Raw genomic sequence first — 26,807 nt, 5'->3', positions numbered from 1 at the left:
ATTGGTAGAGTAACGCCATCTATTCATAAGAGTAGAAATTTCAATGTTAGATCAACAACTGACAATGCAACCTGCTTGATTCATGCTAGCTGTTAAATGTTTCGATAATCTTACGTTAGATGGTGCTACTACGTTTATTAGATTCTACCCAAATTATTATTATTTAGGTACTGTGAAACTTTGAAATTAATGCCTGAAAATGACTGAATTGCTGGCATTATTTAGCTTTTAGTTTTTCTCGTAAATATTTTATTTAAACAAGGTAGAGCTTTGTTCATTCATTTTGTTGATTTATTATATTAAAATAATAGAGGGATAGAGTTGATTCAAAATGCTTTATTCAGTGGCATGAAAAATTTATTTGATTTTCTTTTAATTACATTATTATGCTATGCTAAAATAAATACAGAAATTGTTCGGATATCTTCATCTTATTTATATGTTCATTTAAATAATAGTGGGTAATTAATAATAATACATAAAAGCGTCTAACCTATTTATTTATTTACAATCCAATGAATAATTTACTGTTAAAAATAACGATAAGTGACTTATTTGTTTTATGTCTTACAAGACCAGATTAAATAAAGATTGCAAGGATCAATGTTAATATTTATAGATGCATATGACAGTAGAAATTTTAAGATATTCACATAAAAATTGTGTCACTCGATTATCGTGAAAACTTAAAAACTTACATGTGTTAACTATAATTCGGCATTGATAAAATGAATGCTCTCCTTAAACGATACTTGAATAAATCACACAAGTTACATTAAAACTTGAAAATGTCTAAATTGGAAGATAAAATTCGTTTGATGACTCGATACAATACAAAACCTAAGTGTCGCGGGACCCGTATCGACAAAAGTTTTTATAAGGAATATTCATTAAGAAGACGGAAATTTAATTTCTTGTTACCTTACTTATGACACCAATTTATTCTTCATTTTTAACACAAATATTATATTTTCATTTTTCCGTAGGTATTAAAGTTTTTTTCAGTCAGTAAAATATTATTTTACAAAGTAGGTATTGCATTAAATAACAACTGTCTACAGTATTTTTGCGCACGGGTTATGCATAGCTTATTTTTATTGCTTTATAACCTAGAAACAAGAATAACAACAAAAAATTGTTCTGAATTTGCTTTTATGTGTAAAAAATAGAAAAATTCATATCAATGAATGTATGAAACATGAACATAGAGATGATGTAATTTGTTGCTAAATATTATTTTTTCTTTCTTTCTTTCATTATTTCTTATTATTAAAACATAACAAACATCCATTTAAGATTCATTCTCACAAGAGAAAAATTAAAATAGAGTCCAAATATTTATTAAAAATGAAAAGTTCTAATTTCCTGTTATGTTCCATAGAAGATTATTTTCATAAAAATCTAACCCTATTATGCTTTTAGTATACTGGCCTTGGTAACGTCGTTTCTCAAATCCCACTATATTTTGATGAAAGCGTGCCCCTTGTTCTTGCGAATAAGCCCCCATAATTATTTATAAATATATCCCAATGAGAATGTGACGTGCATCTTGAGAGACATTCTACTATGAAGATGGAAAATTCAAATCGCTATAACTTCTTAAAAAGCAAATATTTTCGATTTGTAATCGCACTTTTTTATATACATTTGCTTATATAATCAGAATATAATAAGTAAAATCCATGCGCAAAAAAAAAATATTTTTTTGTTGACCGGTGTAATGTTTGGATAACAAATTCCTCTTTAAAATTTTAGCAAAGTCCAAAGATAGAGCACAGCAAAGTTTTTATAATTAACAACGTAATGAGTATTACGTTTAATTCAAACAGATCTTTTCGCCTGAAACACAGGTTTTTAACCTACAAAAGACTTTTATTATTATTAGGCTACAAAAGACTATGAACTATAATATGTAAACTCTAGCATAATAAGTTCTTATAATGCTCTTATTTTAATGAATAAATTATTTATTTAAACAAATAGTTTTTATTTATTTTTAGGATTCCGCACCCAAAGGGTGATCACGGGACCCTTTTACTAAGACTTCGCTGTCTGTCTATCACCAGGCTGTATCTCATGAGCCGTGAAAGCTAGAAAGTTTGACCGGTTCAATTTTTCTTTCAGGGTGTTTTTTCTTGAAAATTTAGAATAGAATACAATAGAATAGAATACCTTTATTCAGCATTAACATTTATGTGCATACATGTACAGAAGTTAAATTACTGAGCCATGCTGAAAAGGCGCCCGCTCAGCGAAAATCGTGACATGACACAAGTCCTCAAGTCACGAAGCTGGTTTTCAGCGGGTACCACAACATGGGGGTTATTATTACGCCAAATAAGCGCCCTTTTGACAGTGACGGTTTTTATATTTTATTTAGCAGTGTCTGTGTCACTGCTTCCACTAAATTCTTAGTTTGTAAATTGTTAATGATTCACTGGTGTCATAAATAACGTAACGACATTATATACTATAACTTATATCTAATCGATGCCGGAAGATACATAACATCCCCACGCCTTGCCAACGGCGGTCACTGCAGCAATGAAATCGTAACGTTACTATACAGGTTGGTGCGTCAGTGGGGAATCGAAACTTCAGGAGATTATAGCATAATAAATTAAATTTCGCTTATGTAAATGTAAGATAAACTTCGCTGTATGTTACTTGAAACTAATCCAAAAATATTAAAGTCTCTTTCTTTACTCTTTTCTCTTTTAATCAGTTTTGATTTAGATTATGGTGCTAAAAGATGGTACCTAAGGAAATAAAAATGTTGATGTATTAATTAATTAAAGGCATTAATGTTGTCCCTTTAGTTGTTTGTTTTATTGAAAGCAGCCCAGAAAATTATGATCTCAAAATTAAGTAGGTAAAATTTTGGTAACATTAAGTTATATTGTCAGTAAAATCTCCAAAAGTTTCATCCACCACTGACGGGTCACCCTGTATAATCAATAATGGAAGGCTAGAAGTTGAAGTGAAGGCACGCAAAGTGTATTTACATTGGTGCTGCATGATAAACGTTGGCTTGGCTGTGCAGGACTTCTTAAGGCGATCCCAATAATGCAGTAATAAAGAGTGAAAAAGCAAAATATAAAAAAAAAACAAACAAAAAACAAGAGTAAAGATGTCAGAACTGAAAAAAAAAAATGAACTGAAAGAAACAAAAGACAGGGTATTCAACAAAAAAAACTAAACAATATTGATTTGATCAATTATAAAACAAAATGAAAACTGATACTTAGAGACTTTCATGAAATAAAAAAGAAAAAATATGTGAATGCATTATAAAATGGGAGCGTCTATATTGTGTATATTTTTACTAAATTATCTTTAACCTATGTGACATGCTTACTCCGATATGTTTTGTTCCATTTAGATAATTATTATTGTTTGTTTTGGTAAAATGAAGCTAAGCGAAGGAAACCGTTTTCAATTTAATGTTTTGTTCCTTGAGTTATTTTTGAAATCTTTTGGCAGTGTAATACTTTTTTCCAATATCAATACAAACTATGTGTCGCTTTGCCTCATTTTTTTACTATGAAGTTTAAAAAAGCGAACACTCATTAAGCTTAAACCTCAACACAAGCCAAAGCTTCAAAACTATCAAATAATAAATATTTATTTACAAATACTAATACTATTGTGTGTAACATTGCATCGCGTGATAAAATTAACCATGATTAACTACAAATCGACTATCAATTTAATATATTTGGATAGAATTTTTCGATTATTATAATTTACAAATCGACATTATCTACAATGGAGATAGTGGAAAGACCCTGTTTTAACAAGACCAATATATCCTATGAAGGTCCGTTGAGCTTAACTACAAACCACTGAGCGAGGTATCAATTAGGATTTTAGAAAATAAATCTGGTAACAAGTACTTTTGAATGCTTAGATTCAACAAGTATAAAAGAAATAAACGATATGTATAAAGATAAAAAAATATAAAAATTAAAAATCACTGCTAAAATCACGAGTCTCAACTCTCGTGGACCAGAAACTTAGCATACTCGATTGCACGAAAGAAAAAAGCTAAAGCTTTCATTGGGTTGCCTCAGCGGTGTGGTAGTGCGAGGGGGGGTGGTAGCGCCAAACCTGTGGTGGGGAGTACTCCACGGGGACTTCTTGCGCGGCCCCGCCGGCGCCCCACATGAGCACCGTCTGCCGGGGCATCTCGGCCTGGGGTTGCTGCATCCGCTCCTGTTCTGTAGACCCGCTCGACCCACCCGGACTGGGCCCTGGGACCACACTGGGTGACCTCCTCTCCTGCCCCGTCACAGGACTCATATACCTCCCGCTGCTGTCCACGTACGCATACTCTCTTGATGGCGGCCTGTGATACGTCGGTGCTACTTCGTAACCAGGCGGCGGCGCCGGCTCTAGGAAGCCATTAGGCGCGTACGGGGTATAATGGTAAGACAGAGGCTTGTATTGGTGGAAGAGGTTGTCCGCTGTTAGGAACCGGTCGTCTAACGGCGGCGGGGCGTAATGCAATGCGGGAGCTGGCGGGTATTCCCCGTACGGCGCTGTGTACGCCCCGTTTAGGTTCGTATAAGCCGCTGCGACTGCATCAGCTGCTAGGTAGTCGACTGGGGGAGGCGCTGGTGTGGTTGGAACTCGTCTTTTATTCCTACACGTCGATAGGAAGTCCCTCAGCTGTGTTTTATATCGCCTGGCTGCTCTGGGTGGCGTGGTCACACTGGTCTCACAGCCTGAGAGCTGTTCAGTCTCGGAGAAGTATAGGCTGGTGAGCCCCGTATCTAGGTAACTGACTTTGAAGTCCATCGTTCTTTTGCCAAGCAAATCTCTGCCTTCTTCCTCCCTGGAAACAAACAAAGTTTCTATTTTAGCTCCATGGTATACCAATATCTTTCCTGATCCTAAAAATATATGTATTATAGCCAGATCTGGCGTTACTCCTCACGCGCTGGGGTTGAGGAGGTTTTTGGTAATCAAGAGAAGATTATGTCCTCTGTATAGTAGTAGAAAGCAATGGCGCTGATGATGATGATGGTTACTTACATCAGCGGCCGATGCGTGCTGATGACGAAGTCCGGCTTGGAGTTCTTGTAGACGAGCCGCGACGAGGTCTGCAGCCACTGCCACTGCCCGTCCTTCGTCTGGAAGCGATACGCGATCATCCCGGAAGCACCTGTTTTTAATACTGGAACAGAAAAGGGGACGAATTATGTTAAAAGCTCATGGAATGCAAAATAAGAATCAGTTGAATATAGAAATCAGATAAAAATAGAAACATCTGAACGCCAAAGAAGTAATCATTATAGAGTTCAGCACTCAGTAATTCTGTCACGCAAACAGTAGTTCTTTCACACATTAGTCAGGCATTTAGTAGCATAATGGAGTTTTCTCAAAAAGTGGACTTCTCACAACGGGGATTTCTCATAATGTTCGCAAAACGGGGATTTCTCAAAATGGGGAGTTAGATAAATGGAACTGTCTATAATAGCGTAAGCAGAATCTGAATTTAATAAATTACTTACATTCTTGGTGAGCACTGGCCACATAGGCCAAGTCATCGTAATGAACTAGATCGTAGCCACCCATATTCGCCAATTCAGCGTCTGTATATCCTAATAGCATTTTACCCCTGAAAAGAAAGAAAATATAACATTAAAAACACTTAATATCAAAATAGCTTATTTAAAATGATTGCTTGATTTTGATTTTTTTCTGACTCACTACATTGATCCTGGTAAAACCATGTCTTTACTTAGGCCCGGTTTCTGAATTGGGGTATTCCAGCTTGAACGTGCTCATCTTTTACTTATGAAAAATCCATAATTAGAAGATGCTCAAACTAGAACATGCTCAAGGCAAAAACCTCAATTGTGAAACCGAGCCTATGTTTGAACATGTACTTAGATGAAACAGGATTCATGGTACAATTTGAAATGCATTTAGTTCATTCCAATAAACTGGTCCAATTGTAGGCTTAACAGTCCGCCATTAGGTTATTTGACTTCTAATAAATGGATTAGTCACACCACGCTCGGGTTAGCGCCCATGATTACCGATTATACACGGATTGAAATAAGCTTTTGCGGTTCTATTGTTGTGCTTTTGGCGAAAATATATTGCCTATTTATATTTTGATATCAGTATAAAGTTCAATGCGATATAGGTAATTACTTTTCAAAATATCCGATGATGAGATAAAGCTCTTGGATTAAGGATTTTCAAGGCATCATGGTTTGTGAAAAATACATTGATGTTTAAAAATCAAGGATCGTTAGTAGATCTTCAGTCTAATGTAGGTAATAGTGTCAATTTATTTTTAGAGAAAATTAACAAAGCCGTAAGAAATGCAGTAAAAAGATCCTACCCTATTACTCAGTAGTGCGTAACTGTGATCTACATTCAATCAGATATCCAGTTTTAGTTCTTCTATCATATTTTCTTAAGTGTTTTGCTGATAATTATTAATAGTACTATAATTCCTAGTTCTTAAAAGTTAGTAAGGTACGTAACCTATATTTTCTGGTGGTGGTTCATCAACATTTTCAAATCATTTGATTATTTATAGTCATCATCATCTTCATCATTGAATCTCAGCCATAGGGCGTCCACTGATGAACATAGGCCTCAATGATTTCCACAATGGCCGGTTGGTGGCGGCCTGCATAATTTAGGCGGTTATCACAGGGCAGATTTAATCATTGTATGCAAGTACCTCAGTTTGTATAGAAAACACGCGCGGCACTTCACACTGACAACGCGTCCGCGCGCGTGATTTTTTATATGAAAATCACGCGCTGCGCGGCGGAGCGCGGCGCAGTGTGATAACCGCCTTATAGTACTTAACTAATTACATAATATTAAATAGTATGTCATCATACTCACCTTTGATCCATAGAGACTAGAGACAGATCAAGCTTGTGCTTGCTCTTGAACATGACTTCCTTCTGAGGGATCTCCAGCAGGCTGGGAGGGCCGAAGGGCGCGCATATTGCGAAGAGGGCCAGTGGAGGCTCTTCCGTTTTCTTGTTTTGCCCGTGGAGGACTTTGATGCGGCCCCGTATGTCTAACCTCTGGAATTAATTGAATATTTAATTAGTTAAGGTGTAAAAATAATGAGGATTAAACTTAAAAATTGGTAAATCAGTAGTTTCTGAGCTGCCTGATTTTGAGAAAAGCAGCGTTACTAAAGTGGATTTCGACGGTAAATTGTTCTTTCTTGCGGGCATTCTCCTTACAATAGTATATTTCTTAAAGGGGATTACAATAGGGTCTTGTTACTTGCGCTATTTTTCTCAGTATTAACAAAACTATTGTCCCTAAGTAGTGGTAGAGAAAGCTATGCGTAGAACTTGTGAAAACACCCTGAAAAGAAACAAAAGCACATAAACAAAAGCTCATACTAACCAAAAAGCCCGAGGTGTTGTCCAGTAAGCACCGGAAGCGCACGGTAAAGCTCCTCTCGAGTAGATGCGTCCTGTCTGGCCTGAGCGCGTCCTGTAGCGTCAGGCTGCTCACTTCCGGCGGAAGGAACGAGTTCCAAAGCAGCTGCCTCTGGAGCTCTTCCCGGTCTTCTGAGTGGACCAGCTCGTATACTGATTGGTGGACTATGTCCGACTGTAAAAAGAAAATTATTCATGGTCATATTTTGGCTAAAATCTGCAAAATGGATGAAGTAAATGATTTTTTTTATCTACAATACCTGCAGAACATCTGTTAATATTTTAAAAGTAATGACTCAATATTGTTTATGTTTAGGTCACAAATAAATGTAAAATTATAGTGGCCATGGACAATATCCGGACAAATCAGACAAGTCTGACAATAAGCTGAAAATAACGAAGCATCTTTCAAATTTATTCTCAAAGAAAATGTATCAGTTTCTGCATTAACTTAAATCTTCCATCAACTTCAAAGACTGCCTCATTACTGTAAGAAACTATCACAATGACCAGTTAATCAGACCACAAAGAGAATCATTTATCAGCGTGAAAAGAGCAAGTCATAATACCGACCATAAATCAGTACGCATCGATAACCCTAAAAATCGATTCAAATGCCATCATTAAAACATCATCTGTAACGAAGATGGACAAGTTAATTTTGCTACGGCAAACGACCAACAATATCCATTAACACGTCATATTAAAGTGCATATTGCAACGCAAACTATACCCGTTCGGTTCTAACACGTCAGGTTATAAAGAACCGTGTAAACACTGTGGACAACGCGCCAACAATACATGATGCATGCACAAAACTAATTGATAATCAATGGGGTCCCGCGGGGTAGTAACTTGGGCCCCCTATTCTAAAACGTTGCCATGTAAATGAATCATGAGTATACAGAAATATATGGCAAAGGTGGTTATGGAATAGGGGCCGTAGGAACACAGCTATGTGAGTTGGAACATATTGCGATGGCATTAAACGTCAGAGGATGATTTGTGAGGTAATTGGTTTTTGTTCTCTATTTGGGAGGGTACGGTTGCTACGATACACGCCGATGTTTTGTTGATATGCTATTGTTTTGGCAAACGTTTTTATCCTCGGTGTTTTGTGGAGTTGATAAATGATGATTGCGTTCCGTGTTGTATTATTTTGTTCGATTCGAAACAGAATATTACTTTAATATAGACGTTTGCGTATTGATAGAATTTGCAGTGATTGTTTATTGTTGGAGGTTTTGATTTCGTATCATTTTCTATGATTTTGATCAAAAACCTTAACTACGTAATCACTTTGTGTAGCAAAACAGTAAATCACAAATTACAATTAAAAACTTTATCAATATAAATTGTAATCACAGGTGGTTCCCCATTTTATTCTTTGGGCCCATAAATTCAAAAGCTCCTCACGGTCATTACCCAGATTTGGGTAAATGCATTCGTAATTTCCACCGCACCCCAAAATTACTGGTCCATTTGGTAACCCCAAGCAAAACAGTGGTGCCACCTGGTGTTGAAGCCAATCTGCGTACGATTCAATCGACCCCGCTAATGGTTGGGGCTGACGCGCTTTGCCTTACGGTGATTAATTATACCAGTTGTAAGAAATAAAAGGCTATAAAGATGCTAAACTTCTTATCGTTTGTCCATAATGTCTTGGTTGATAACAGTATTGTAAATCTAAAGGTGGATAAAATGTTTTTTAGATATTAAAATATCAAAGGTTTGTTAGGAGTGATCATTAAGCGATTTCAACATAATAATGGTCAGAAGCTTTCGTGCATATTCGAATATTTCATCAGCCATGATCGTCTGTAACTCTGTCCGTGAATACTTGTTAATTTTATTTATATTAGGTATTATATTAGTTAAACGTAGAGTTAACATCTTAGAGAATTTTATTTTTTATTTTCATACCTTATTTCATATATCGAGAAAGAAACGTGCTTTAATACGCACTTACGAGTAAATGTACAAAAACACCGAAACAACGCAAATTACTAACAAAACAACAAAGGCAAGTCCTGTCAAAGCCAACATAGAAAACTTTTGTTTTTCTTGGCCAATTTTAAAATCGCTCAGTCCCTTCAAAGTTGGCCCCATGCTGTCGGTGTGTCGATCACCCCATGCCACGTGCCCGACGTCGGAAGTACCGAGTGCCTGGCTCGATTTAATGATCCCAAATCGATTTGTTTTAATCGCAACCCACCCCCCGATTGTTGCTATAGTTGAGCTCAGATGAAGCAGAAATAGCTGTTCAAAAGTGTAGGTTTTATGCCTACATTTTTTTCTTTTTGTCCCTTTTCTTAGAAGTCTGAATCCCTCTTAAATCCTTCATGATTGGAAACCAATAAAATAAAATGTTATAGACTATTTGAAAATACGATAGCAATAATCTCAAAAAACTTATGTATCGAGTATTTATTTGGCCACACATATTTTGTTTTACTAGTTAGAAAAACAATATTTTTAAATGTCTTCTTTTAATTGCCTCTAACAATATTTGCACCAGCTGCACGAAAATAACCGATTTGTACTTTCTAATTGTTACAAGTCTAAACAATTTTAGTTAGCTCTAGTAAAAGTATATTTTTNAAAGTATTCTTAAAATATTTTAATAGGCAATAAAGTTTTGAAAGGTCATAGGTACATTGGCCTCTGTACAAGCTTAATCTACATTAAGTTGCTCAGGTAACCGAATTACTCGCTCGTTCTGGCCATGAACGAAACAAAAGCGATGGGGGGTTGAAATAAAGTTTATATATGATCGCAACTGAAAGTTTTATGGGCTGGGGTACGATTTGGGCCGAATTCGGCCCTTTTTACTTCTGATAGCGATATTTCACGGGGACTTTATTAACAGTAATGCGGTGCGCTTATTAACGAGCATTTTAGTGTTAGATTAGTTTTGTGTGGCGCTTTATAAAGATTAAAAGGGTAAGTAGGAAAGTAAGGTTTATGTAATGCTCATTATGAAGGTAGATTTAGCTTAAACATAGAGTTCCTGGTTATGTGAAAATGCCTCTCTTGATAGGAAAGCTCTAGAAAATAAAGAGGTTAGGCTGTCTTGGCTAGAATCATAGTTAAGTAGGTAGGTACGTCTCGTATAAAATATGCTAATATTCTTATGCAAACTTTTTTTTTATGTGACAGGAGGCAAATTATTTTTATTTATTGTGAGACGAAAATTTTTAAATAAAATAATCGTTTTAAATTGATTATTTCATTTTAGCCAAGAAGCTGTAGGTACACTGTAAGGCTTTGATAAAAAAAATCTATTAATTTCAAAATGAATAGCAGAAACTCAATATTTGGCTTCTTGAATCGGTCTATAACAATTTCCGTAAAATAACCAAATATTTCAACCAAAAAATATTTTTTGGGCGCATAAATTACAAAATTTGCTTATATTTCCTGTCTTTGTCACATCAAATAATCCAGCCACTCCATAGGTCTAATCCCTGTCCTCCTTTGTTACGTTCGCTGGACGAGTTTGATAAAACGCCCGCCGATAAGAGCTTTAATACAGGTAAAGCCTTTTTGCGTTCAGTTATCGTGATAATTAATATTTTCATACAGTTACTGAGTGAGGGTAAACGAGAAACGTAGAAGCTAATATTACCCCTTATAGTTAGAAGAACAACAAAGAACTTAATGAAATAGTCATGGGTAAAGACAGCTTACATAATTACTTATTTTTGTTCAGTAAGATTTTTCAACGTCCATAAAAGTTGGGAAATATACCAAAGAAAAACCAGCTACCACGACGTAGCTTTATCTTTCCAAGTATTAGCACGTAGACGTAGTTCTCTTATGAAACTTTCTGCTAGTAATTTATTAATACATAGATTTATAAAGAAAGCTCTGTACAGGGTATTTTTACCTTTATAGTGAGTACGGCAAGTAATGAATGAAAAGTTGACACAATATTTCATTAGCTGTCAGGTTGTATGCGTGGTAAGATGAGGCGTTAATGTTAACAAAAGTAAAACTCGGCAACTTTCTATGCTTTTGTCGTTTGCTCGACAGGGGTAAATTAAAATTCGTAGGTTGCTTATCTAATTTTTTTTCTGATTAATAACTCCCTTTTGCCATTTATTCCCAAATAGGGTTATAATTTTGAAATTAATCGTCATTTAACGGCGTCGTTTTGTCGTAAACGTAATTTAATAATGCCTTGACGGGTAGGTTCGCTCTGTTTTATAATGGTTCTAATGTTATTAAGTTATTCTGAAAATTTTATTTTCAACATTAATACGTTCATTATACTTTATACGTGATACTTGTATACAATTCATAGTAATGCTGCTACACTAATTTGATCGCTTTCTTATACGGACTTATAAATGGCCTTTTTACAATTCCTGGACAATAATCCAGCAAGCTCAAGATTCTGTTCTCTGTGTTTGACTAAAATATCGTTACTTAGTTCGGGTTGAGGTTAGTCTCAGCAAAGAATTTGCCAATTCACTATAAAATAATCTTCTTTTTTTAACCACAACGAGGAAGCTGGCAGTGTCAGCCCAAAACTCCGCTACAAGGGTGGCGTTGTATAATAAAATATTGTTGATAAATCTAATCTTCTTCAAGTCCTGACTTAAAAGAAGAAACATCCTAGGTAAGTAAACTTTGATTGACCTTGATAAAATTACATTTGTGACAATAGTTTAGTGAAGAGCGTAACAACCTTTGCGTATAAAGTTTAGTGGTTCATACGTATATTACTGACCTGATGGAAGCCTAAGTAACTCTCGATGCTGTGCGTCGCGAAGAACACCTCTCCTTCGCACGTTAAGATCATCAGGAACCCGTTGAGTGCCTGAAATTACACAAATCATCATTAGTACATCAATATCAAATAGTATAATCACAATGAGCCAATACCAGTCAATTGCGATATTTTGAATGACTGTTGAGACGCTTTTTCTTTCTAGAGTTTGTATAGAAGTATCCACGGCTTTAATCTGTTAGGAGGGAGTTGTAGGTAGATGCCTCTGTTTATAAAAAAAACATCTACCTATGTTTACTGCGCCGTTTTCTGACACTCAAGCTTATTTTACTGTAAAAACTTTCAAAATTGATATCATATTTTAAGTACTTAGCTTTGACGTATTTACCGTTGAATATTATGAGGATTAAAAATTCTTTCAACCTAGCCTAGCCTAGAAAATACTAGTGTTTACACTAATATTTACGCCCAGTGGAATTCTACACTGAGTAATTGGAAAAGGCTTTCTGGTCATTACGTGAATCGCCAGTTTTTTAAACCTAGTTTTGACTAAAAAATTACACAGTAGCTTCAAGGGCTAAACGTATTCCACGTTTCCACCCAAAGATAAAGCTTATACTTATTAAACACCCTAAAAATAGATAATTTAAGCATAAAACGATAATACCTACTAGTATTTTGAAGCCTAAAAATGTCTTTATCATTTATACCAGCCATGGTGGCGCTTAATACAAAGCACTTAAAACTACAATTCCATGAAACGTATTATTAGTAGTTCGATGGAAACGCACCCACGCTAAGTTGAAAACGTAAATATGAAATACGGTTTCAAAATGGCAGATATTTATAGCTGTGTGTTTCCATTGATATATTATCAGGTACACAATTTACGTATTTATTACCGCCATGGACAGTTTATTTTTGCACATAACCAGTTTTAATGAGGCTTTTATAAAATGATTACTGTTGCCTACATTTTATTTGTCACTTGATATCTTTATGCTTGTATAAGTTGAAAAGATAGCCTACGTACGAGTATGTTATGCGAAATAATAATAGAAACTAAAAAGTTTGACTGTTAAAAAATAATTAAATTATTATTAAAAGCCACGTTTTGACCAAACTTTTATCCGAGAATAACTCCTGGTATAACTGGCACATTGAAAGTTTCAGTATGCGAAATATGTCAAAATGTCGAATAACTGACGATTTATTCTGAGATTAATATGTACTCCTGTTTGGTCGACTCCACCATAAGTAGAAAATGAGCACGCTAAAGTTAAAAATATCAGTTCAGAAAATGGGGGTAAATCAACTTGATTGCCCAAAAATAGAAATGATTACGAGCTACAAAAGTTAATAAACTATCCATTTCTTTGTACTAATGTTAGACGCCAACAATAATAGTGTATAATGGCAGTTCATGAACTCTGACATCAGGGTGTCACCATGGTGTTTGACACTGAAGTCCGTATTACCTGCACACACTATGAGGTGTCACAGTGCGCGTGGACGCACAGAATCACACACGAACCAATCACAGAGCTCTATTCCAACGCTGTGCGTTCTTTTTGCTGCTTCACTTAAGCAAGCATCGTTTGTGAATACGGGCGTCAGTGATTACATCCCACACGATAGAAGAAAATCAGCGATTTTAAAGCCATACAAAGGTTACATTTAAACTATTTCAGACTTCCACGTCTTTTTCTCTTCGTAAGCCTTAACACCACCTTTACACCTTTTTAATACCATAGAAGAATATACTTTACTAGCGGCAACCCGCGACTTCGTCCGCGTGGATCCAATTTTACCCCCTTAGGGGTGGAGTTTCGTAAAATCCTTTCTTAGCGGATGCCTACGTCATAACATGTACCTGCTTGCTAAATTTCAGCTCGATCCGTCCAGTGGTTTAGACTGTGCGTTGATAGATCACTTTGTCAGTCAGTCAGTCACCTTTGAGTTATTATATTTAGATTATTCTTACCTGAAGGAACATTTCCCCGTCGGGCATGGCGTGGTCGTACGGCGAGTGCTCCCTCCGATGCCCGTGGATATCCTCCTTGTCTTTGTGCATGACCACTGCAACAAAAAGAAGCTATTGTAAATCTATGGTTCCATAATAAACTACGTCGGTATTAACAAACATTACTATGAGGTCTCACAGTGCGCGTGGACGCATAGGGTGACATAAAAAACTCTTAAAACTCATAAAACTAATTTATTTCTGCAAATAGGCTTCAAAAAAGCACTTTTACACGTCCCAGTATTAACCCTACCACTGCTTCAGGACAATAAACGGGCCAGTGCTGAGAAGAAGCAGCGCAAGAAACTCAGTCACTATTGTCAGCCTCTTTAGACACACAAACAAATCACAGAGCTCTATTCATTCTGTGCGTTCGATTTGCTGCTTCACTTAAGCAAGCATCGTGTGTGAATACGGTCGTTAATATCAATGTTAGAACTCGGTCGAGTTAACTGCGCAACTGGCAGCCGTGACGTCACAACGCTCTGGTACGGACGGGGCGAACGAGGGGAGGTGTTCGGGTGAGTGCGATGGAGAATCGCATTCCAGCGATTCAGCTCGATCAGTTTATACAATGCTAACCCATCATTTGCAATGGAGGGAAGTCGAACCTTAATTTCGAACTCCTCCTATGTTCTTCTGATTAATTTCGTTGCGGGTCCAATGACAGTTTAACTTTCCCCCGGGACAAACTTGACCTTCATTGGTTGGGTTTTTGTGGCGGTCAAGCTGTACTGTAGATCCTGGCTACACAGGAGTTGCAGTGGTGGGAACGAGAGGTGGGAATAGTCCCGTAACCCATCATGGGGGGTTACTAAAAAACAAGGGTTTTCTCTCCACTGCAGAAAGAAAAAGTTTTTCTAATTTATCAGAGGCAAATATGGAGGAAAATTTTTCAACACTTGCCAAGTGCATTTGCGTCAGGAAAATAGTGTTTTTCTAAGTTCAGCTACATTGTTTAACCAATTAGGTGGCAGTAAAATTTAAAACAGTGTTCGTATTAACTATTTGAAGTAAGTTCAGACAATTTGCATGCAATCACTCTTTTAATATTTTCATAGTGCGTATGAACTATACCTAGTTAGTAGTAGTTTGAACTGCTCTAGGATAAGGTTAGCATATGCTGTGAGAGACAGGCTTCTCCTCAAAAGGTAGGCACTGCATAGTTTATGAAAAGTGTTTCTAAAACAATTAAGATGTAATTTCAAGATAGCCTTAACAAATGCTTGAATTGAGTTTACTCACACGCTAACACTAGTTTAAAGTGACGTTTAGAATATTAATATCATTTTAAACTGGCTTTTAAATACGCGTGTTACTTTTTACTAGTATTTTAAAGGGTACCGACATGAATGGTTCTAAAAGGATAAAAGCTAAACTTGAAAACGAAGTCTTATATAGAATTTGATAAGAATGTGCTCTACAAATTCAGAGATACAGCTAAATGAATGTGATGCATCGTTTTGGTGTGTTCATTTAGGATAGAGATATTTAGTATCACCACAGATAACTAATATAAGTTACTATCACTGTCAAATAATGCGGACTTTTATGTCATTAAGGCCCGATTCGACCAAACTTTTATCCGAGAATAACTCCTGGTATAACTGACATTTTGACAGTTTCACGGCCGAATACTGAAACACTACTCAAATCTGTCACTCAGCTGAATGGCTCCTAAATTTAAGTATCCTTCAATTTTAAATGGTATTCTCAAACGCTACTCAACGGATTTGAAGCCGTGATCAGCTAAGCAGCTCTCAAATGTTTACATAATGGCAACATTTACCAAAAAAAGTATGTTTTCATTTACACAAATGATAACTTTACGTCTTTTATCCATTACACGCAGCATCGTTTGGTTATGTATTGTCTTTTATGGAAATATACTCAATCAACTTAACATAGAACAGTTTATTTTTAGTTTCTATTATATATAAATCTCGTTTTATCATATAAAAATAAATCTATTAAGTAGCGATCGTGGACCGAAACGTAACCACAATTGACATTTGTTGACAGAGCATCAAATTGACAAATCAACAACTCTTGGAAATGCTGCTATGCGATGTCCCCTTAATCCTCAGAAATAGGCATGTTTATGTAAAGCGATTTCATAGCAGCTATTTTGGTTGTTACTTCGTGTCTTCGTGCACTATACGATGCACAGTTGGCTGTTAGATGTGGAAGATATCACCTAGTACACGTTCATAACTTCCCGTTGCGTAGAACAGTAGGGTTATAATAAGTATATTTTGGTCCACTGGTTGTATGGCATTTGGTGAGGGGTTTCAAAGAGCTTCCAAATTATGAATCCAGAAACAACACCGTTTCTTTAGAGACGCGGAACCTCGCTCGGAGTTGCATGTCATTATAATAATATTTTTCAATAGCGTTCAGCCTTATTGCATTCCTGCGATTAGATCTAGGTATTTCCTCGAGGCTCGAAAGAAATGATAACGATGACACACATTATTTACCACTATTTTGGTCGATTTAGGTATAAGAATAGGATTTAAGATACCGCGCAAGCACTCTCAAATTTAACAGCTGCTTAAGACGATTTGACAGTTGTTTGAGTAATGCTTAGCGTTGAATGGCGTTTCAGTATGCGAAAATTCATTTAAGTGGAGTTTGAGTGCAACTTAATTTGAGAGGTGCTTAAAAATTGAGAACTGCTCAGATTTTGTTTTGAGTATGCGAAATGTAAGTTTAGGAGCTGCTTAACTATTTGAGAAGCCGTCAAATATTTAAATGGCGTTTCAGTATTCGGCCGTCAGTATGGGAAATATGTCAAAACTGACGATTTATTCTGAGATTAATATTTACTCTTGTTTGGTCCAATCCACCCTCAGAGTTTTAACCTGTGTGCTCTTAGCATTATGTAACAATATAAAAAATCGTAGAACATACACACAAGCAAATAAAAAATTGTGCTAACATGACAGTGAAATAAATATAATGTTTCCATTTCAACTGTCATTACCTACAAAGGTCAACGCAATGTTAACTGTAAATTAAAACAACATTAATAATTACTTTGTAGGGAACATAAAAATAAACTCTTTCAAGTGAACCGACTTTTGCTAATTGTGAAATACGATAACTCGTTGTGACTGGTTGAGATACCGTAACTTTATAGTTACAAGTTCAAATGCCTTTATAGTTACATAAATATGGCCACCTGCGGTTTATGAGTGCAAACTTTATGTTTGCAACGGTCGTTTTGTACTTCGATATAAAAAAAACTGTAATATGTTCACAGGAAATGAAATAACAGTCGTCTTGTTTAAATCCAATAAACATATTACATTTTTAAATCTTTGTCTTATCTGTTGCCTAACTAAACGTTTTACGAAACAATGTTCAAACTGGACTCTACTGTAATTGTTGTTATATAAATTCAATTGATCAAAAACCTCAATCAGCGTTTTACCAAATCCCTAACTACTTATAAAAGACCGTCCAAATTAGGGGAACTTGTATTTCTATTTTTGTTAGTTTTGTGGTGTGAAATCTATCTATACGCATCCTTATAGCGCGTTTCACTTATATAAATACCTACTCATTATGATTTTCTAATGCATTTTAGCTCAACTAATAGTAGAAAGTACATAGAAGGATTAAATAGACTAGATTATTTAAGATTTTCAAAATATTTTGCATGTGGTTACTTAGATTAATAAAGAACATCTATTTATCTATGTCTATCCCTCTACTAAATACCTAAATTATCTAACTACGTATATATTTATGATGATGAATGGGCGGGGCGTGTATAAGTGACAAATCACAGCTTGCCAATTTGATGGGGATGCTGGCTCGTTCTCCCCTGTCCCCAAATTGCATCCCCTTTTACTGATCGAATATGAACCTTAAAGATTACGACCTATTAAAATAATAAATTTATTGTTTGTCTATCAACACGAATTATTTAGCTGCGTGATAGAGCATGACAAAATAAGTATTTATTTAGCTAACAAATAGATTTTATTTGGATTCGATTTTGGTTTTGATCACTTAAAAAGTATTTTTTCTACCTTTTCCATTTATTTCTAAAAATCTTTGCTTTCTAATCACTAATTGCCAATTTCGTTAATTTTTTGCAGTTAATGACATTACGAATTATTTACGGTTATTATTTTGAGTCATAGGTAGTACAGTCGACTATTGATGTGCCGTTCCCGAGAACTCTCCCAATCTCTCCCAACTGAGAATATTCTCGGGAGCGTTCCCGGGAGCGTTCTCCTAAGTTCAGACTATGTTTTTTTTATTGCAAACTCGACCTTATTACAATTAAATAAGAATCCTTACGGCCGAATACTGAAANTAAACCTACTTTTGACTAAAAAATTACACAGTAGCTTCAAGGGCTAAACGTATTCCACGTTTCCACCCAAAGATAAAGCTTATGCTTATTAAATACCCTAAAAATAGATAATTTAAGCTTAATACGATAATATCTGAAGCCTAAAAATATCTTTTATCTATATACCAGCCATAATGGCGCTTAATACAAAGCGCTTAAAACTAAATTCCATGAAACGTATTATTAGTAGTTCGATGGAAACACACCCACGCTAAGTCGAAAACGTAAAATGAAATACGGTTTCAAAATGGCAGATATTTATAGCTGTGTGTTTCCATTGATATATTATCGGGTACACAATTTACGTATTTATTACCGCCATGGACAGTTTATTTTTGCACATAACCAGTTTTAATGAGGCATTTATAAAATTATTGTCACTTGATATCTTTAAGCTTGTATAAGTTGAAAAGATAGCCTACGTAGCGAAATAATAGAAACTAAAAAGTTTGACTGTTAATAAATAATTAAATTATTATTAAAAGCCACGTTTTGACCAAACTTTTATCCGAGAATAACTCCTGGTATAACTGGCACATTGAAAGTTTCAGTATGCGAAATATGTCAAAATGTCGAATAACTGACGATTTATTCTGAGATTAATATGTACTCCTGTTTGGTCGACTCCACCATAAGTAGAAAATGAGCACGCTAAAGTTAAAAATATCAGTTCAGAAAATGGGGGTAAATCAACTTGATTGCCCGAAGATTGATTACGAGCTACAAAAGTTAATAAACCATCCATTTCTTTGTACTAATGTTAGACGCCAACAATAATAGTGTATAATGGCAGTTCATGAACTCTGACATCAGGGTGTCACCATGGTGTTTGACACTGAAGTCCGTATTCACAATTAATACTATGAGGTGTCACAGTGCGCGTGGACGCACAGAGTCACACACGAACCAATCACAGAGCTCTATTCCAACGCTGTGCGTTCGATTTGCTGCTTCACTTAAGCAAGCATCGTTTGTGAATACGGGCGTCAGTGATTACATCCCACACGATAGAAGAAAATCAGCGATTTTAAAGCCATACAAAGGTTACATTTAAACTATTTCAGACCTCCACGTCTCTCCTTTTTTTCGTTAGACTTAAGACCACCTTTATCCCTTTTTAACACCATAGAAGAATGGACTTTATTATTCTTACTTGAAGGAACATTTCCCCGTCGGGCATGGCGTGGTCGTACGGCGAGTGCTCCCTCCGGTGCCCGTGGATATCCTCCTTGTCTTTGTGCATGACCACTGTAACAAAAAGAAGCTATTGTAAATCTATGGTTCCTTAATAAATTACGTCCGTATTCACAAGCATTACTATAAAGTCTTACAGTGCGCGCGGACGCACAGGGTGACATAAATAAATAATAAATAATTAAATAAATCTTTGGACAATTTCACACAGCGCCAGCTAGCCCCAAAGTAAGCAACTTAATGCTTGTGTTATGGGTGCTAGCTTAACGGATATACTACTTATATACTTTTTTTTTTTAATACATAAATATTATACATAGTCACACCCAGACCCGTCACAGAAATTAAAATTCATCATTTCAATAACATAAAATAACATAACATAAAAACTCTTAAAACTCATAAAACTCATTTATTTCTGCAAATAGGCTTTAAAAAGCACTTTTACACGTCCCAGTATTAACCCTACCACTACTTCAGGACAATAAACGGGCCAGTGCTGAGAAGAAGCAGCGCAAGAAACTCAGTCACTATTGTCAGCCTCTTTAGACACACGAACAAATCACAGAGCTCTATTCAACGCTGTGCGTTCGATTTGCCGCTTCATTTAAGCAAGCATCGTTTGTGAATAAGGGCGTTCATATCAATGTTAGAACTTGGTCAAGTTAACTGCACACCTGGCAGCCGTGACGTCACAACGCTCTGGTACGGACGGGGCGAATGAGGGGAGGTGTGCGGGTGAGTGCAAGGGAGAGTCGCATTCTAGCGAAGTGCGCAGTTAGTTCGATTAGTTTGTATAATTTATTTATTTATTTTGGCTTTTCAACAATGAGTACACTATTAAAATTTAAAATGCATAACTAAAATTGCATGTATAAGTGCCCCATCACTTAAAGAATAGTACTGCATGTGCCAAAATAAATAATGTTAATATAATATTCAAAAACAAGGGTTTTCTCTCCACTGCAGAAAGACTTTTTCTAATTTATCAGAGGCAAATGGGGAGGAAACATTTTCAACACTTGCTATATGTGCAGTGTTTTTCAACCTTTTTCATGTCATTTCGGTATTTTTTCATGCAAAAATGTTGTTCTTCAATCCATACAACATTTATGCATTTAAAACTTTACTGTTATTTTTACTAAGGTAGTTTTTACGACCTCTCGCGACCCCCCAATAAAGGCTTCGCGACCCCCCAGGGGTTGTTGCAAGCTCGCTGATATTTAATAGGTTTCCAAAAATCAACAATATCATAACTCTCCTTTGTGACAACTCTCCACTGTCTCCCCTAGTAGTTTGAATATTGTAGGATAAGGTTAGCATATGCTGTGAGAGACAGGCTTCTCCTCAAAAGGTAGGCACTGCATAGTTTATGAAAAGTGTTTCTAAAACAATTTAGATGTAATTTCAAGATAGCCTTAACAAATGCTTGAATTGAGTTTACTCACACGCTAACACTAGTTTAAAGTGACGTTTAGAATATTAATATCATTTTAAACAGGCTTTTAAATACGCGTGTTACTTTTTACTAGTATTTTAAAGGGTACCGAAATGAATGGTTCTAAAAGGATAAAAGCTAAACTTGAAAACGAAGACTTATAGATAATTTGATAAGAATGTGCTCTACAAATTCAGAGACACAGCTAAAGGAATGTGATGTATCATTTTGGTCTGTTCATTTAGGATAGAGCTATTTAGTATCACCACAGATAACTAATATAAGTTACTATCACTGTCAAATAATGCGGAATTTCATATCACTAGTAAGGCCCGATTCGACAAAACTTTTGTGCGAGAATAACTCCAGTGTGCCTACCATGAGTTTACGTTAGGTGAACTCGCTAGCGAATACGTCAAAAAATTCTATGAAGATTTTATTTCTTGAAAGTAGACGCTAGGGGCGCTGCACAATATGTCATACATTTAAATGTCATTTTTTTACGCAGTCGCTAGCGAGCACACCTAACGTAAACTCATGGTAGGCACACTGGTATACTGTCATTTTGAAAGTTTCAGTATGGGAAATATGTCAAAACTGACGATTTATTCTTGTTTGGTCGAATCCACCCTCAGAATTTTAACCTGTAAACAGGCTTTTAGCATTATGTAACAATATAAAAAATCGTAGAACACACAAGCAAATAAAACATTGTGCTAACATGACAGTGAAATAAATATAATGTTTCCATTTCAACTGTCATTACCTACAAAGGTCAACGCAATGTTAACTGTAAATTAAAACAACATTAATAATTACTTTGTAGGGAACATAAAAATAAACTCTTTCAAGTGAACCGACTTTTGCTAATTGTGAAATACGATAACTCGTTGTGACTGGTTGAGATACCGTAACTTTATAGTTACAAGTTCAAATGCCTTTATAGTTACATAAATATGGCCACCTGCGGTTTATGAGTGCAAACTTTATGTTTGCAACGGTCGGTTTGTACTTCGATATAAAAAAACTGTAATATGTTCACAGGAAATGAAATAACAGTCGTCTTGTTTAAATCCAATAAACATAATACATTTTTAAATCTTTGTATTATCTGTTGCTTAACTTAAGTACTAACAAAACAATAAATCATTGGACAATTTCACACAGCGCCAGCTAGCCCCAAAGTAAGCAACTTAAAATGCTTGTGTTATGGGTGCTAGCTTAACGGATATACTACTTATATACTTTTTTTTTTTATATACATACTTATTATATAAAAACCTCAATCTACGCTTTACCAAATCCCTAACTAAATACAGGGTGGAAACGATAAGGTAATCTAGTGACTGATTCTAAAAGAGCTTTATGCTTTATTAGCTCTACCAAACGATGTCATTAATAGGTTACAGAAGAAACTAGATATATTCGAAAATTCAACGTTTCCAGCTTCGTTGGAGGATTAGATAGACTAGATTATGTCAAATTATTTTGCATGTGTTTACTTAGAATAATAAAGAACATCTAATAATGTCTAGCCCTCTACTAAATACCTACATTTTTCAACTATGTACAATTTATGATGATAAATGGGCGGAGCGTGTATAAGGGACAAATCACTGCTCGCCATTTTGATGAGGGGGATGCTGGTTCTCCCCTGTCCCCAAATTGCATCCCCTTTTACTGATCGAATATGAACCTTAAAGATTACGACCTATTAAAATAATAAATTTATTGTTTGTCTATCAACACGAATTATTTAGCTGCGTGATAGAGCATGACAAAATAAGTATTTATTTAGCTAACAAATAGATTTTATTTGGATTCGATTTTGGTTTTGATCACTTAAAAAGTATTTATTCTACCTTTTCCATTTATTTCTAAAAATCTTCGCTTTCTAATCACTAATTGCCAATTTCGTTAATTTTTTGCAGTTAATGACATTGCGGATTATTTACGGTTATTATTTTGAGTCATAGGTACAGTCGACCGCCGATCGGACTATAATTTTTTTTATTGCAAACTTGATCTTATTACAACTAAATAAGAAGCCTTTTATAACCTAACTAGCGGCCGCCCGCGACTTCGTACGCGTGGATCCCGTTTTACCCCCTTAGGGGTGGAGTTTCGTAAAATCCTTTCTTAGTGGATGCCTACGTCATAACATCTACCTACATGCCAAATTTCAACCCGATCCGTCCAGTGGTTTGGGCTGTGCGTTGATAGGTCACTATGTCAGTCAGTCAGTCACCTTTGAGTTATTAATGTCAACGTGAAATTGTGAACTCCGTCAGTTTATAATATAACGCGTTAGATTGTAAACTAACAGTGGGTTAGGTTAGGTTAGATTGTAATTTAACTACGTCAGATTATAATCTGACGGAATTCACAATTTTTCGGTGACATAAAATATATATTTAGATTACTAGGTTTTCTTATTTAATTTTAAGAATGCGCCTGAGTTCGAACAGTTATGGTGGTCCTCAAACTTACAGTAATAATCTATTGCACCGCATTATTTTTCTAACATTACCATTTCACAGCGAAAGGTTAATGACTAATAATTATAGAAACGTTAAATCATAATTAGGTGGGTTCAGTAGGCTCAGTAGTGACCGTCAATTATGAGAAGAAATACATTCAATGCCTAGATGAGACAATAACTTTTGCTGTTCTTAATGAAAAGATTTTTAACATTATTTCACTCAGCAATGCCAATTTTACCAGCCAAAAATCGACCAGCAATGGCAGCATGCAAGTTAAAAATTCTAATATTTTTTCCTTTACCTTTTGGTAACTACCTAGTCGTTTAATACCAACTGAGAATCGAACGCACAATACACGATGTAAAATATCAACTGTAAAGTCGCCGATATAATGCACATTATATTCCAAATCTAGTCACTTATTATTTTTAGTTTTTTTTTTTTCGTAAAATAAAAGAAGTCTATCTGGATTATGTACAATTACTCGTAGATCAAGTTTAAAGAGTCATATAACACAGTAAATTCTTGCACCCTAAAGAAAACAGAAGGTAAACTTTCTGTCTTTACCTTAATTGTGGGTAAACCAACGTTTAGGCGAACAAAAAGATCATAAAATATTTAATTACACATCACTGCCAATAACTAGTCATTATTTTGAGCTCATTCGGTCAAGGGAAACAGTACTTTAGGGTTTCAAGAATAAAATTGGATTTGCATTGGTTATGACTGTAATATAATAGTTAGGAATAGAAATAATCATTTCATATTTTATGTAATTGGAGAGTGTGAAAAGCGAAGTGATTAGTGCTTTTTAACAGCTAAGTTTTAAATAACTAATGAAATTAACAGAACAATTATATTGAAAGTACTTACAAGAAATTGACAAGAGCAGCCATGACAAGGTATTATATCAGCACTTACGTCTAAATAGCCAATTTAACATTCAATTTATCTAATACTAGCTGTGCCCGCGACTTCGTACGCGTGAAAACCCGTTTTCGCAACATTTTTCATTTTTACTCTGCACCTATTACATGTAGCGTGATACTATATAGCCTATAGCCTTCCTCGATAAATGGGCTATCTAACACTGAAAGAATTTTTCAAATCGGACCGGTAGTTCCTGAGATTAGCGCTTTCAGGTAAACAAACAAACAAACTCGTCAGCTTTATAATATTAGTATAGATAGTATAGATTGTAAATGTGAAAGTACCTTTAAGGCCTACACCACTCAACTAATTTTAATGAATTTTGTCATAGAGCTAGACTAATTCTGGGAGAAATACACCGACTAAATATTATTTTTCTTGCGAAAATAATCGAATGTTCTCATTGGCTATCTATTCTAGAGATCTGATAGACACAATATTGATTATTAGACCTAATTCTATTAAGGGTGGATTTGACCAAACAAGAGTAAATATTAATTTCAGAATAAAGCGTCAGTTATTCGACATTTTGACATATTTCCCATACTAAAACATAACTGTCAACGTGCCTGTTATATCAGGACTTATTTTCGGATAAAATTTAAGTTGAATCGGTCCTAAGTGTATATTTTGGGTTTTTTATGCTTAACAAAGCAGGTATTTGACCGCAATCGCACCTGGTGTTAACCGAGATGCAGTCTAGGATGGTACATATCTGCCCTGTAAGTGCCTATTCACTCTCGCCTTGAAAAGGCCCGGAAGTACGTAAGTTTTTCTAACCATTTAACTGACAGAAAATAACGATCTATAAATATTAGTTTTTGTATAGAAATAAAAGTGCCGTTATAAAAGTGGATTTCATTCCATTTTATGTGAACTATGGAATATGGAACTAGCCACTCGATTCACTTTCGCCAGTGACAAACAAACGCGGGGTCGTTGCCGGCCCAATTATGGCACGTGAGCAACGCCATGTGGCGCGCTAGTGTTGCGCTCGTGTCGATTGTGGTGATATCGATGGTCGGAATTTATGTTTTTAGAGGTGAGGTTAGTTGCTGTTGTTTAGTCGGTTTGATTTGTTTCCTGTTTCTTTCCATAAGTAGAAAAGAGATTTTGTTTAAATTCAGTATAATATATTGATAGACGAGGGTGAACTTGGAATACGTACTTTAGAACATACTAAAACCACGAGCCTCTATTTTATCTCCCATCCCAATCATTGTTTAAAAGTTAATCAAGCGTTTTATTTTTTAGCTATGGATTCAAGAACGTTACCCATGTCTATTTATTTATTCCTATATGAAACTATCAAATGGGATTTTAACTTTTTCTAACTTTAGTATAGCACAAATTTTAAAACAAACCCAACCCTACACACAAGCACATACTATCCTAATTCACAGCAAGATAGCACCGAACCCCAGCGCCAATTAAACCACAGAACAATTTAGATAAACAGTGTGCTAACCATAAATTCGTTCACGATTTCGATCTTTGTCCAGTCGATACCTCATGAAATTGGAGTTATTGTTTCCCGATCGAGATTATCGATAGTCGATAGTGTCCGGCGGCCGTCACTAATAATCGAACGTGTGGTTTTATCACCCTTTATGATCGTCATTAAGCTGGAGGGCTAAATTTTTTGTTGTGTTTTAATTTTTCGTTCATTTTTTCAACGTTTAGTGTGTAATTGTTTTTATTATAATATAGATAAAAATGCAAAACGATTTTTTTTGTACTTATTACTTAATTCTAGATTACCTATCTAGTTTATTGAAGTGTATTTATTTCAATACCTTAACACGAGTTAGTGAGTAGACACTCACGCAAAGAATTTTAAAATGTATTTATAAGATATTTCTATCAAGGATAGTGTACAATTTTTCAGAATGAAAATTGCTAACAGTAGTTAATTCTTAACAGATCCATTACTTGCGATTAGACTATCATTTTAACATAATCTTAATTTCAAACGCTACTCATTCACTTTGATTTAAAAACAAAAACTTATTACACCGAGTCTAAAAGGTGTAAACTAATTATAATTGCAATGACATTAAAGGACATCATCCACGTTTCATATATTTTTGGTCCAAAATCAAAAGTGCCGGCCAATAAAAAAAAGTGCTGTATTCTGACAGAATACGTCTGCCTTAGCATTTGTTACTATGGCACCAAAGCTGTAGCACCACTGTGCGTCGA

The 26,807-nt window shown here is 35.4% G+C and overlaps 1 protein-coding gene across 2 annotated transcripts in view; it reads right to left on the bottom strand.

Annotated features, from left to right (window-relative positions):
- Positions 1-1,946: 1,946 nt before the first annotated feature.
- ss (aryl hydrocarbon receptor spineless) overlaps positions 1,947-26,807 on the bottom strand; it is a 78,231-nt gene continuing 53,370 nt past the window's right edge. Inside the window, exons 2-9 of one of the 2 annotated variants that reach the window (XM_028302166.1) lie at positions 14,153-14,247; positions 12,169-12,258; positions 7,399-7,608; positions 6,877-7,064; positions 5,517-5,623; positions 5,038-5,179; positions 4,111-4,837; positions 1,947-2,536 (exon numbers count right to left, since the gene is read on the bottom strand). In XM_028302166.1, coding sequence (XP_028157967.1) covers positions 2,534-2,536; positions 4,111-4,837; positions 5,038-5,179; positions 5,517-5,623; positions 6,877-7,064; positions 7,399-7,608; positions 12,169-12,258; positions 14,153-14,242 — 1,557 coding nt within the window. In that variant the 5' untranslated portion in view covers positions 14,243-14,247 and the 3' untranslated portion in view covers positions 1,947-2,533. Of the gene's footprint in view, positions 2,537-3,268; positions 4,838-5,037; positions 5,180-5,516; positions 5,624-6,876; positions 7,065-7,398; positions 7,609-12,168; positions 12,259-14,152; positions 14,248-26,807 lie in introns of those variants that run through there. The other variant, XM_028302165.1, reaches the window with a different exon arrangement.

Source organism: Ostrinia furnacalis, unplaced genomic scaffold (genome assembly GCF_004193835.3).
Source record: "Ostrinia furnacalis isolate ACB-3 unplaced genomic scaffold, ASM419383v2 OfSCF1084, whole genome shotgun sequence".
Classification (NCBI taxonomy): Eukaryota; Metazoa; Arthropoda; class Insecta; order Lepidoptera; family Crambidae; genus Ostrinia; species Ostrinia furnacalis.
The sequence above is the reverse complement of the archived record's forward strand: the minus strand, read 5'-3'. Positions and strand labels throughout refer to the sequence as shown.